At 38.5% G+C, this 14,752-nt stretch overlaps 1 protein-coding gene across 1 annotated transcript; it reads left to right on the forward strand.

The window, feature by feature from the left end:
* Positions 1–11,086: 11,086 nt before the first annotated feature.
* On the forward strand, positions 11,087–14,752 carry LOC141826332 (ricin B-like lectin R40G2). The gene is made up of 7 exons (XM_074713575.1): positions 11,087–11,272; positions 11,519–11,641; positions 11,816–12,044; positions 12,619–12,761; positions 12,848–12,970; positions 13,424–13,652; positions 14,497–14,752. Coding segments are annotated over exons 1-7 (1,020 nt in total). The 5' UTR covers positions 11,087–11,101; the 3' UTR covers positions 14,499–14,752.

The following is a 14,752-nucleotide window of genomic DNA, read 5'->3' on the forward strand; positions in this document are numbered from 1 at the left end:
GTCATGGGTAATTAGATAAAAAATGGCTTCAAGACTAACCCTAAGAACAGAAAACAAGCATGTCTCCCTTTAGGCCTCCTCGGACATCATACGATACCATCTATCAAGAAGCTACTTATGACAACTATTTAATTTGAAATAAGAGAGCATACAAATATTTGGTCACTCTATAGACTCAAACTGATGCAGCTATCTAGTTTCATTAACTTGTGGCATCTTTGTTTATAAGATCTTCTTTATCACATAACAGCTTGAAGATCATCCATTAACTAGTTTACTCTCAATCATGCCAACCAATGGTGTCTACAAATACCAGCATTACTGATGAAAGACCAACATTGTGTTTTCAAACACCGAAAATATATAGCTTTTGTCTGTTCAAGAGTGGTGAAGACAAATCAACAAACGGGCGCCAGGCGATCGTGCTTTCAACAAAAATATGGAAAAAAATTGGAAATTGATGTTTACCTGGAGATGCGAGCGTGGTGAAGCAGGGTTGAGAGATGAGAGTGAAGTGGAGTTACATGGAATCCGAAGGGACAGGTAGGAGGGCTGCTGTAAACGAGAATTAAAATGTGTTCTGTTGGTTATTGGGCCACAACGTGAAACGGGCTGACTGAAAAACCTATTAAATAAATTTAAATGATATAAAATTTAAATTGGTTCAAGAGAATCTAGACGTGATGTATTGCAAAACTGACGCTTTGATAAGCGTGGAGGACCACGAAGGTCTGCAGAAATGGCGCGGTGGCCATCGTAGTCGCATCGGATTCGCTGAGCGCAGTGCGAGGATAAAGGAGATGCTGGACGCACTTTGCTCAGAGTGCCATGCACAGCGGTCGTTACGTTTGCCTACAAAAAAAAGCATCTGCGGTGTGAAAGTTTGTCAGAGATTTGTAAACCGACGCCGTGTTTAATCACCCTGACACTGACACAGTCGACTTTTTACAGCGCAGAGAATCCTGAAAAGATTTTTGTTGACAGATTTTTCATTCTTTTCTCATAAAAGTACTTTGTATTTTTTTTCTCTTCTTTCACACTCTCTCTCTTTCTGCTCTACAAATTATAGAGTAGTTTGTTAATTTAAATAAACTTTTTTTAAATAAAAAAATAAAATTATGTTTATATTTCTAAAAGCACAAATAAATAAAGTTGATTTGTAGGGTTTTTTAATTTTTTTAATCTATTTAATAATTTTTTTAAAAAACGGTTAAATAGTTTAACAAAACTACTAACTAAAAATAATCATACTCTTAAAACTTTTCAAAATATTTTAGTTTGGGTGATGGTTTTAGTTAAAACTATAAAATGGATTAAGACATTTTCAAATCAAAAATACAAATATGATTTTTATTTTAATATATATTAATTCATTAGTAGTTTTGATTAAATTTTATAAATAGGCCAAAAAAATTAATTAAAAATATAAAAATATATTTACATTCTTCGTGTTTTCGAAAATATCAATGAAAATATTTAGAGAAGAAAAAGGAATGAAAGAAAAATTAGAATGTGGGAGGATCATTGGTTGACGAACTTTCTGATATTTTTTGGGCATACTGAACCACACCAAGGGACAGCATGGGTCTGACATCGTTTCATCTCGTTTATGGAGGAGAAACTGTGCACTACAAAAATACAGCTATTTTACGACGATAATTTGTGACAAAAATTTTTCGTCGTAAATTGGCGACAAATATTGCGACAAATACAATCTTCGTCGCCAATTTGCAACGAAAATTACGACAAAAAAGTTTAGTCGCCAATTTGGAACGAATACACATTCGTTGCCAAAATCATCCCAATTTGGCGACGAAAAATATAATTCGTCGTCAATTCGGCGACGAATTGTCAATTTCATTTAAAGACCTAACTTAAACAAGGTTTTTGCCAAACATCAAAAAGGGGGAGATTGTTGGTGCAATCTTGCCCCAAGCATTATTGGATTTTAATGTTTGGCTAAAACATGTTTAAGTTAGGCAATGTTGGTGATCTCACATGTGTGATTTAAGTATACAGGAAAGTCCAGGTTTGAAGACTTGGCAAGTGGTGAAGTCCCGGAGGCGCTGCCTCTTGGCACATGGAGAAGTCCCGGAGGCGCGGCCTCTTGGCAAGGATGACTTAGTATGACGAAACCGAGGGAAACGTTTCAAGCTAGTGCAAGGATGAGCACGAGGCTTGTGGAAGGCGTTTGAAGGTTTGCGTCAAGGCTAAGGGTTGAAGAAAGAGCTGAAAGGGGGAGTTTTCAGCTGGAGCAGTCGACTGGCCCTGCCAGCAGTCGACTGGGGTTGATCCGAGACACACACAGAAAGATCAGTCGAGTGGAGTCGACTGATCAGTCGACTGGGAGCAGTCGACTGGCGATTCCAGCAGTCGACTGCTAGTCGATCATTTGGCTGACAACTGCGCAAATCTGATTTAATTAATGAGCCATTAATGCTAATTAATGAGCCATTAATGTCGCTGACAACTGCGCAAATCTGATTTAATTAATGAGCCATTAATGCTGATTAATGAGCCATTAATGACATCAGTCGACTGGCCTTATGAGCAGTCGACTGATGTATGGAAAAAGCATAAAAGTGAAGTTCGACGCGAGGAACAACAAGAACTCTGATTCTCTTCTTCTTTGCTGAACATTCACACTGTGTTTTTGTGTTCTCTTCCTCTAAACTTCAATCTTCATTATTGTACGGAAGAGATCAAGATTGTGAGGGTTTTCTCCACCTTCGAAGGGTTCTTCGAAAAGGAGGGTTTTCATAGTGGAATCGTCGGCTGTGTGTGTGGATCCTTGGATTAGTCACCTCTGCGGAGGTGGAGACCAAGTAAATCGAACCGGGTTAGCGTTGTGATCTTTTATCTCTTTTATTATTTTGCTTCCGCTAATCTCTGTGCAGAGAAAGATCAAGAAATATCGAAAAATGCTATTCACCCCCCCTCTAGCGAACGCACCGATCCTCAACATCTCTAGCCGTGCCTACCAGGCACGGCTGTGCCATCGAGGAGTCAGCACCGAGTTTTTTGGTCGTTTCGCAAGACACGGCCATGTCGTTCCACCAAATACAGCCGTGTCAGCATAAATTTCATCCGATCTTTCCGACCGTGCTGTTAGACATGACCATGCCTCCCCAATCTTCGTAGGCATGCTAATGGAACACGACCTTGTCTCCTTTTGAAGCCTATATAAATATCATTTTGGAACCCTTTTGAGGAGGGCGGTCAGAGAGGATAACAAGAAGGCGTTGTAACCAAGTTCTCGAGGGGAATCTACCATCACGTCCATCTTCTAGAGGCTACTCCATCGTTTCTATCCACCGTCGATAAGGAGATCTCAATTCACACACTGATAAGTCCTTTTTCCTTTCTTTCTAGGATTTAGGAACTAAGATAAACTCTTCTTCTTCTTCTTGAATTATATCCCCTCCGTCATGGAGTAGATTTCTTTGACTCTAGGATGTTGGAGGAATTGAGATGTAATGGATAATTATACTTGATGGAATTCTTTGTTATCTTCTATGACATGTTTATACTATATTTTATGGAATAATTTCTCGTGCATATTTTTGATATTTTGAAGAAGTGATTTCATATTGATGGGAGTGAATTACTGTTCATAGAAAATTTTAGGATCGTATGACCGGGGTGCCTTGTGACAGGAGGTGAACCTTTAACCGGACTTTTCAAAGAAATCCTTAAGCTGTAACAAATTCTCATGAGGAATAACTAACAGTTATTGACTACTAGGAAGAGGTCCTTAATTGGGTACTCGGTGACAGGGGGTAGGATACCAGTGGTATTGCCGGGGCGTCCGGTGACAGTGGGAGAGCTATTAGAACCGAGCTATCTAGGTACCATCTCAAACTAGTAATCATAATATTAGAAGATCATGTTTAATTCCGATGAAGCCTTACATGGTCTAATTGGGTAGCTTGGTTAAGATCCCTACATACGTATAAACATTGAGAAATAACAAAGTTTCCATAAATACCATCAGCTAGTCTCAAGAAATCTGAAATCCTAGGGTCGTTTCTCATACCTGTCATATAGTTAATTCCCTTTTATTCTAGGATTAGGTCCTTTTGTTTTCTCTCTTTCTTGCTTTGACACCAAAAACCATCTCGTTTGCAACTTTTTCTGTGCCGGTCTAGTGATTAATTCCACGGTCCCTGTGGATTCGATACTTTTATTACTTGACGACACTCGTACTCTTGCAGGAGCTATCAAGTTTTTGACACCGTTGCCGGGGGCTGTGTGCTATTTTTCATTAGATCTTTGCATATATCAATTGTGAATTCTTTTAAATAGTTTTATTTCACTATGGAATTGCATAATAAGAGACATAAATATTTTTCCTTTACTCTTTATGTAGAAAATTTCGAGGATGGACTATAAATCATTGAAGAGTTACTCCTCACCAATCTTAGGAAGAACACTAGATCATTGTGTTACCACAAATTTCTGCTTCAAGTTTCGAGATCAATCCTAACCTTATAACAAAAATTCAAGAAATTCAATTTAAGGGAATTGAAGCTGAGAATCCATACCATCATCTCATGGAGTTTTACAGATATTGTAATATGGTGAGATATGAAGGAGTTCAAATTGAGTTTATTTGATTATTATTGTTTCCTTTCAGTCTCTGCAACTCGGCTAAAGATTGGATGCGGAGCCTCCCCAAAGCATCAGATCATGGGATCAATTAGAATGAAAATTTATAGATAAATTCTTCCCAACAAGGAGAACCATGCTTTTAAGAAATCATATTCTGAATTTCCAACAGATAGAAGGAGAATCTCTATGTGACATTTGGGACAGACATAGAAACATGCTTCAGTAGTGTCCATATCATGGAATAGAAGAATGGTTAATATTACACACATTTTATGTTAGACTTTCCTTTGAAGACAAGAGCACGCTAGACTCAGCTATTAGTGGGTCACTATTGAATCAAAATGAATCAGAGACATATGAAATAATCAACCGAGATGCCGGTGGCTACCTCTGTTTGCTCCACTTATGTTTCTCCATCTTGCTTCCAACTCCTAATTCCTACAAGATAAGCATACAAACATGCAAGCAACTTAAGTCTACCTGTAGTCTGTCTGACCTACTAGGCTTACTTGTGCCTAACTTTGGATTTTCAATGAAATCCTGAGCTAGATTGACGCCTATTGTTCTTACACTGGAAACACGTCCTTATCCACTCCACTTGGGAGAATTTATCTACCATCCAAGTCCTCCAGACTTGTTGGACTTCTGCTTAGCCTCGATCCTCGGCCCCCAAGATTTGCTGCTAGACAACTGGTCCACCTGACCTGCCTAGACTTTCCGCCAAATATCTGGTCCACTTGACCTATCTGGAATTTTTGCCATGCATTTGGTTCACCTGACCTGCTTGGACTTTCACCTGGTGCACTTAATCCACCAAGACTTCTACCTAGTCCTTCAGACCAGGACTTCCATTGCCTAGCCTCCAGCTAGGACTTCCTTGCCCAATCTTCCAGATCATGACTTCCTCTGCCTAGCCTTCAACTAGGATTTTCCCTGTCTAGCCTCAACTAGGGGTTTTCCTACCTAGCCTCAACTAGGACTTCTCCTTGCCTAGTCTAACCGACTAGGATTTCTCGCTAGTCTTCTGGTCAAACTGACCTGACTAGACTTCACTCATATCCAAATATTAGATCCTGTTTGGATTAACCCTTGGTTATATTGACCATACCTAGGTGTATTGTCAAACATCAAAATTATAGGGTCAGACCTAGTGCTCCTTGCACCAACAGACGGTTGGCAAGGATAGAGTTGAATTTGATTTATCTAAGGCTACTAATAAAACACCTATCAAGTATGTCTGTTATAAGGTGGATAGCTTGCAACAAGAAAAAGAAGAAGAATCCGAGAATGTCCTCGAGTTGATTCGGCAAAGAAAGGGAACATTGATGAGAAATTAAAAATCAACAAGGAAAAGATAGACAAATACATTATTCCACAACAAACAAAGAAGAAATAACTCCAAGGCAAATTTGTCGAGGGTGGGGTGAAACACGACCTCTTCAAACCAAAAGCTCCAACTTGAGATTGACAGGGGTCGAGCTTGTTGGGTCCAAAAGAATGTATGTATCTCCACAATAGCATGATATTGTCCACTTTGGGCCTAAGCCCTCATGGCTTTGCTCTTGGGCTCTCCCCAAAAGGCCTCATTCCAATGGAGATACTTTTCATCATTTTAAACCCATGATCTTTTCCATGTGTTCTAGATGTGGGACTATGTTTGCACCCTTGCAACCCAACAATCCCCCCCCCCCTCAAACAAAGGACCACTGGAAGCTTCCCTACCATTTCTCATGGTCCGGCTGCCATTTCTCATGGTCCGGCTGCCATGTCCTCATGGTTCGGCTGCCATGTCCCTCATGGTCCGGCTGCCATTTCTCATGCTCTCCCCAAAAGGCCTCATTCCAATGGAGATACTTTTCATCATTTTAAATTCAACCTAAAATAAACACTTTTTGGGAGACAACTTAAGTTTCTTTCCCTTTTTTATTTAAGTTTTTTTCTTTGTTTCTTCATTTTTAACTTTTTTTTATTTTCATGGCCAGAAAGATCCACAAGTTGGCCATGGTAGATGCTCTAGGGAGAAACATAGGGTGTCTGTGCCAATCATAATGAGCATGCCAAGCTCTCCCGAAGAAAACATGGCATGGTCGTGTTGTCCAACATAGTCATGCCCCATACTGGTCGAAAAAGGAGACAAAGCTCCCCATGACCAAGGCGTGGGGATGGCCACAACCGTGTCACCCTCTGGACATGCTTGCCACAACAACCCGAGGTGGACATGGGTTGGCCATGTCTGATGGCATGACCGTGTCGCGCCGCGAAAGATGATTTTTAAATCCTTTGCATTCATTTTCTCCCACATGGTTCCATTGGCTTCCCTCTCTTCTTCCTTAAAGACCTCCTCCTCCAAACCCTAAACCCCTCAAATCTCTAGATCTCCCTCCCCCATTTCCTCTACAACCTCAAGATCACTTCATCTCCTCTCCTCTTTCCTTTCCCCTCTCCACAAGCAACCTCCATTCTCTTTTTCTCCTCCACAAACCTAAATTCTTCCACCTCAAGAAAACCACACAACTTCCCCTCTCTTGTCTTTTCTTACTCCCCCAAGCTCCAAACTTTTTCACCTCAAGGTTTCTTCATTTCTTTGTGTGTAGAAATCATGTTCAAGTGACGACGTTGGGAAGGTTCGAGCTGCGACAACAAGGAGAAAGGCAAAGTCTCTAGACAAAGATAATGATTCTAACCATTTTGGCATTATTTTTTTATGATGCTACGCATAAATATCATTATGATGCTCTCGGAAAAGAAAAATTATCAACACCGAATATATGAACATTATTTTAATGACCTTAGGACCTAAGGAAGATGTGGATTGGATGTTGGATAGAGTAGGATGGACTAGATTTATGAACATGAAATACCCTACCTACTTAAGAGTCACCCTTGAGTTTCTACGTTCGATTAAAGCTAATATCTTGCATGGGAAAGGATTTGATGAAGCATGTATTACATTTTGATTATTTAATGTTGAGCATAGTTGGACTTTAGCACAATTTAATTTTGTTTACATGTAGCAAAAGGTGATAATGCTAACTCCAAGCATCCCTCAATGTCGGCCCCACAGTGATTTGAAGGTAGGTAAATCACTGTGACTGAGCGACCTCTTCAGGTGAAAGAGATTTTATTCCCCAAGGAATTCGACCATTGCTCTTATGTGACAATCTACCACTTGAGCACCAACTCAGCTATGCCCGTGGGGGTAATTTAATTCTATTTATGAGTTGCCCTTAGGTCGAGAAAGAGGTCAACTAAGGGATTTTAATTATCATGATTTTTATATAGAAATTATTGATAAATAAAGATATGACGCCTCTAAGGCAAAGGCCACCTCTCTCCGCAACCCTTGATTTTGCTACCTTTACCATGTTATGACTCATACTATATTTGAATGTGGAGATAATGATAGGGTAATCCACCAGAGTAAATTAATATTTTTATGGGCTATGATACATAATATTAATATTGATAGAGGTTTACATTTTATGAGATACCTCACCAAGGTTGTTAGAGCCTCGGCGGGGAACATTATAGTCAGAGGATTAATTACCCCCATAACCCTAGCCCTGGGTTATAATGTACATGGACTTGAGAAAGCTATGGGTACATCATGATTGACCTAGAAGCTTGTGTTACTATTCACATGATTACTAGGGATGGTTAGTGCTATTGTCTCGTCCTTAAGGACCAATTACCACACCCCTACCTGACCTTGAGTGTACCTCAATCCAGAATCCTACCAATGGGGACTTCGCCATTGTCCCTCCCATTGAGTCTATTGATATGGAGTCACCACCTTGCCCATCCACACGAGCTATCCTGCCTAGATATTCTTTTATTGGATCTTTTATAAGGTATTTAAGCTATGATTTCTCGGACATTCACACAACATTTGACGCCATCAAAACTGAGCAGCCTCATCAACGTCATATTTCATATGAGCATGATGCCAAGGCAGAGTGGTACTGCTAGAGGGTGGAGGAGCATTTTTGAATAGGCGAGAAGCATTACTGCTAGATGGAGGAATATCGTAAGTAGATGGATGACATGTACAACTGACACATATAACAAGGTCATTTCCCTCCTTTTTCTCATCCTCTATAGTAGATTTCTTTTTATTTTTCATTGAGGATAATGTTTAGTTTAAGTCTGAGGGAGTTTAGTTAGTTTTCCTTTATTCATCATGCATCGTATCTCTTTAATTGTTTTATTTCTCGCATTATTATGACTACCATGTTCAACATGCATATAGTTGTTTGTTTCTTATAGTGTAACTTTAGCATGTTAAAATTTAATATCTTTATGAAAACATGTTCATATCTTTATTGATTCATATTTTTTTTATCTGTAGTAATAAGACATTAGTATTGTTGAGTCGAAGAGTTTTATATATTGTAGGCCTACATGTGTAGTATTCTTTTTTCACATACATGAAAAAACTTAGTTTCAAAGTTGAAGTATCCAGAAAAAGTTACAATTCATATTGTTAGACTAGTACCTTAGTATCCTTAGGGCACCCTCAACGCATTTTAGTTACTAGAGAAACACTCAATGTGAGAAAAAAAACTACTCCATGTAGATAAATATGTTCCATAAGAAATAAATAATGATTAGATATTTATCTATTCGTTAATCTCAACATTGAGGGCTCTTTTGAGACCTTATGTGAATAATATAAAGTATTGCCGAGTAAATGATCCATGCATATGACAGATATGTGTTTCTTATGTGGGTAACTCTAGAAACATGATGGAATGATAAAATAACTTAGAATGACAATTGGTACTTTAGAATTAAATTATATTACATTGTGCATAGAGAACTTTCAAATTAGGCTTTAGTGAAGTAATTCATGTGCCTTTGCTCGTTAATATACTACTCGATAGGACTAGATGAACTTCCTAGGGATGATGTTGTTTCATTCACACATATGAGTTTTAACTATAAGTTTTTACTTGAGGACAAACAAAGATTAAAGTGGGAGAATTTGATGTGTGTGATTTGTATCCATATTTTCTATCTTATTTTGTATATATTTCCTATATTACATTAGTATATTTGCATTAACTTCTAGCTAGGGGCAGAGGTAGGTTTCCACGAGAGGGGAGGCCACATTTTAAATATTTAATAATTAATTATTAATTTTAAAATAAATATATTAAAATATTAGTAATTTATTTCAAAAAAACAAAAAGCTGGGGGGTAGCCCCTACTTGCCCCCTGATGACTTAGGGTTTTTATGATTTTAATTGATTCAATTTTGAGCTTTTACATGAAAATAAATTATAAAATAAATCGATTTGATCTTAATTGTCTTATATTGTATAATCTGAAGCTTGATTATAATTTTCATGATTTAATGATAATTTTTGCAACAATTGGATTTTAATTGATTGTAGGGTTCAAATCGAACCAAGTTCGAGTCAAATCGCGATCGAATCGAGCCAAGTTCGCCCAAATTGATCAAGCCACATGAAGGACATGACCTAACTCAAGTTTGATTAAAATCCCTGAATTTTTTACAAATCCTAGGCTGCCCTAAACCCCAGATCAAGTCTGCACCACAGGATCAGAATTCAACGGCTCAGATCTGTTGATTAATAAGCAGTATAAAATCAAAAACCTTACTTGACAACATGAACAGTGGTCGCCCTGTTACTGTGCTTCGTTCCCAACGCAGCTCCTCTGCTCGGGAGCATAACTCTTGGCGTGTCCCCGTCTATCCAAATCGACTCCAACGCGTTCCCGGATCCCTAAAGAAGCTGAAGCCGGCCGATTGGGTGAAATCCAGCAATCGGACGGCGCGCGAAGGAGGGGGTTCTTCCGGCGGTGCCAACCCCTGTTTCTTCTAAATCCGGTGAGTTGCTGAGAAATCCGAAGCCACCAGCTGATGAGGGGTTCTCTGAAGGTTGTGGAACATATCTAAAGCTTCAGCAAGTTCATCGGCGCAAGGAGGAAGCAAGGAATCCGGTTTTGCCAGCTAAAAATGCGCTGCACAATATCTGTTCTTGGCCGGAGAGGGTTTTTTCGAGCAATTCGTGGTGCTGGAAGCGGCCAAACCACTCGACGACCTATCCGAAGCTTCCAATTGGATTCAACAGCTGATTGACAACCAGTTGAGGGGATTTGAAGGAGAAGAAAAGGATTGGATGTTACTAGATGCTTATTTAATTTAAATATTTAATGTTTTGTTTATTTATGAATATTTATGTCTGAGAAATTTTAAAATTGAACAGATAAAAAATAAATATTCAGAATTCTTTTTTTGACATATTTAAATTATTTAAATGGTAATATTTTTTCTAAAAATATTATAAATTGAAAATAGAAATGTTTTACTAACCAAATAAGACATTATTTTCGCCGCTACAAGGGGGCTTGCAAATAAAATCAGAAAATACAGGGATTTATATGAAAAATTCATTCTCCTGTATTTTGTCTATAAAAATCGACCACCCAGGCCAAACGGCAGCACAGCCTCGCACAGTCAGTCATGGCGCACTTTTTCCACCACCACCATGAATCGGAGCACGGTTCCAACGCCGGCAGCCGGCCGGCGCAGCGTACCGTCAGGGTATACACCAAGGCGGATCCCAACTACTCCCTCTCCATTCGCGACGGCCATGTCGTCCTCGTGCCCAATAATCCCAATGATCCCTACCAGGCAAGAAGCGACGACTTTCCCTCTTTTAATAACTTATTTAGGGTTCCTCCGTAAATATTCGATTTCTCTAACTTCCGATATGGCTTTTTCTTGTCATTAAATGAGTGCTCTGATTTGTGCCCTTTGGTTGTCTCTTTTGTTTGTGTTTCCAGTCACCATCGGAGATTCCTAAGAAGTTTTTTTTTTTTTTTTTTTTTTACCATATACGTTGTGTTATGACATAGTTGTTTCTTGTTTTGATCGCAGCACTGGTACAAGGATTTGAAGCACAGCACTACAGTGAAGGATGAGGAAGGCTTCCCTGGCTTTGCTCTTGTGAACAAAGTGACCGGCGAAGCTATCAAGCACTCTATTGGAGCTACTAATCCTGTAAGTCCAGATCAAAGACATTTACGTTGATGTTGTTTCCTGCATCTTTTGCTAGTTTTACTCATTTACATTCTCGTTTTCTTCTACAAATCTGATCTTGTAATTTACTGGATCATTCACTCTATTATATTAATGCCCATGACAGTTTTGTCTTAACCCATTGACGTATTACAGGTGCGATTGGTACCTTATAATTCTGATTACCTCGATGAATCGGTCCTTTGGGCGGAGAGTAACGATACTGGTGAGGGATACCGATGCATTAGGATGGTTAATAACATCCGTTTGAACTTTGATGCATTCCATGGAGATAAGGACCATGGAGGAGTTCGAGATGGAACGAGTATTGTGCTGTGGGAGTGGCTGAAGGGTGACAATCAGAGGTGGAAGATTGAACCCCAAAGTAAGCTATTTCAATTTTTCTCTTTCTTGTAGCTGGGAAAATGTAACGTCTTTACTGTGCATTTACTAGCAGATGTTTTCCCGAGATGAGCAATTAAAAATATGACAAAACTACTCAGCAAGCAACTTTGTTGAACAATTTTTAGTATGCTTTCCTGTTGAGCATTTACTGGTGCATCTATTTCCCAGAACAAACTTTGAAAAATACCAACTATGTTATTATGCTCCTCTGTTTATCATTTCTATACAACTACTGCTGACTCAAATTAAACACTACTTTTGGCATCATAGAAAATTTTACTCTGCTGTTGCAGATAATCTAATTGCATGCTGATAAAATACGATGTTCTTCACAATGTTATCTTTTGTATACCTTTTTTTTTGTTAAAGGTTGATAAAGTTTAAGATGCTCCGGGATGTGCCTAATATGTTATAATATGTTTTTTTTTCAAGAATAAAAATTTCTTTATTAATTGTCTTGTAAGAACTGTAAGAATCAGGTAGTTTGATAATTTTCTTTCTTTTAGTTTCATATTGTGGCACATTATGCATAGTTACAATGTCAAATTGTGCAGGTGTAGTCCTCCCTACAAACATCTCAGGAAGACCTGCTCAGCAGTTTGTAAGAATTTTTACCAAGGCAGGGCCAGACTACTCCCTCTCCATCCGTGATGGCAGAGTAATCCTTGCACCATTGGATCCTAACGATGACTTCCAGGCAAGATCATGTTAAAGTCCTCGCATGGTATTTAAGTGCGCTTCTGCTTTTGTATGCTCAATTGACCTGTGCTTTTTGAATTGCAGCGCTGGTACAAGGATACTAGGTACAGTAATACAGTGAAGGATGAAGAAGGCTTCCCAAGCTTTGCCCTGGTCAATAAAATGACTGGCGAAGCTATTAAACATTCCATCGGCGCTCACAATCTTGTAAGTTCGGCTTAGGACTACTGTAATCTACTGATTTTTGTTTTTCCAGACTAGTTGCTAATCTTTGGCAATATTTTAATTTCATTTTCTTCATTATAGCTGGTGTTATATTTCACTTTGTTGTCAGCAGTTCAACTGACTCCTGGAATTGAGGCTTATGAGATATGTCTAGACCACGCTCCTTATTCCTTATTAGTTTGATCATGGTGGCACATTTGTCTATAAATGATGAAAATCATTTGATTTTAAGAAGAATAATTATCTACTTTCTCACAGTGCTTTTACAATGATTTGATCTGATTAACTTTCTGAGAGCTTAGTAGACAGCTTTGGTGTTTTGTCCATGGCTGATACATGATGAGAAACTGATCGTTAAATTGGTGAAAATTAATCTCGTAAGAATTTGGTATGGTTATGTCTGATGCATAATTTTTTTTATATAATCTATCCTAGGTTCGACTGATTCCATACAATCCAAATTATCTTGACGAGTCTGTTCTGTGGGCTGAAAGCAATGACACTGGTGAAGGCTTCCGTTGCATCCGGATGGTGAACAACATTCGTCTGAACTTAGATGCTTTCCATGGAGACAAGGACCATGGCGGAGTGAGAGATGGAACAACTGTAGGCCTTTGGGAGTGGCTGAAAGGGGACAACCAGCAATGGAAGATAGTCCCTTTTTGTAAGTTTCCTTTTGATGTTTCCATCTAAACTTCTTAGATGATTTTAGTTTTTTTTTTTCGATATTTTTCAAGTTGCCCATTTGCCATATGATAGAAGATATCTTTGCATTGATTCCTTTGCTAATTTACACTCCGACAACAGTTAGATTTAGAGGCATACTTATTTTCCCCCTAAATCCATGAATTTGATTCTAAAATAATCAGGGACAAATTTTTTAATTTGCTTCTGAAGCTATGGCCCTAGAAGGATTATACATTTTTTGAATTGCTTCTAAAATTTTGCACAGAAAAAATTATAATCATTTCTAAAAATTAAAATTATTTTAGAGACAATTATTTATTTATCTATCAAAATATTTATAGAGACAAGGAGAATTGTATCTAATTTAATGATTACTAGAGAATCCTTTGCTAGTGGTGAAGCCTTCCTAGATGATTTTGCATCTCTTCATCTCTTCAAAGAGATTGAGATTCAGGTCATGGAATTCACTTTAACTCTTTGGGTTCGAGGAAGGAGATGAGCTGGAAAGAAAGTCATCTGATCTGAAATCTACAATCCTAATGTCATGCCTTGGTGAGAACAGATGTAAGGAAGCTGCAAATTAGAAGGGACAGTATTTAATTATGTGGGAAGAAAACATGGTTTGAGTACAAATCAAGGAGGATCAATATGAATTCAATGGGATTAGAAAGTCATAAGACAAATCATAAACTTGTCTATTTGAAAATGCCTCCAGCGTTATTACAGGAAGAATTCTGAAATCCATTCATCATAGGAATCAATTATAGTTATAGCCTTCTATGTCATCGATCTTAATTATGGCCATGCATCTTGCTTTGCAGGAACAAAGTGGTTTCGATGATCATCATCCCTGTGGCTCGGTATGCTGCTCATTACTATCTAGAATAAGATGTGTGCCGTTGAGGCCAGTATGTGTCCTTTGTTCCTGAAGTTGGTGTCAGTGGTGGAACTGCCCACTTATGTTTTGTGATGGTGTATCTGTCTTGATGCTACGTGTATTTTGCTTCTGGAGTTAGAACTCAGGCTTTATGCTTTGGCTGATGCTCTGCTGATATATTAATGGGTCCATTTTATGCA

This window comes from Curcuma longa, chromosome 4 (genome assembly GCF_044706935.1).
Source record: "Curcuma longa cultivar G26 ecotype Majalengka, Jawa Barat chromosome 4, ITB_CL_G26_1.1, whole genome shotgun sequence".
In the NCBI taxonomy this organism is placed as follows: domain Eukaryota; kingdom Viridiplantae; phylum Streptophyta; class Magnoliopsida; order Zingiberales; family Zingiberaceae; genus Curcuma; species Curcuma longa.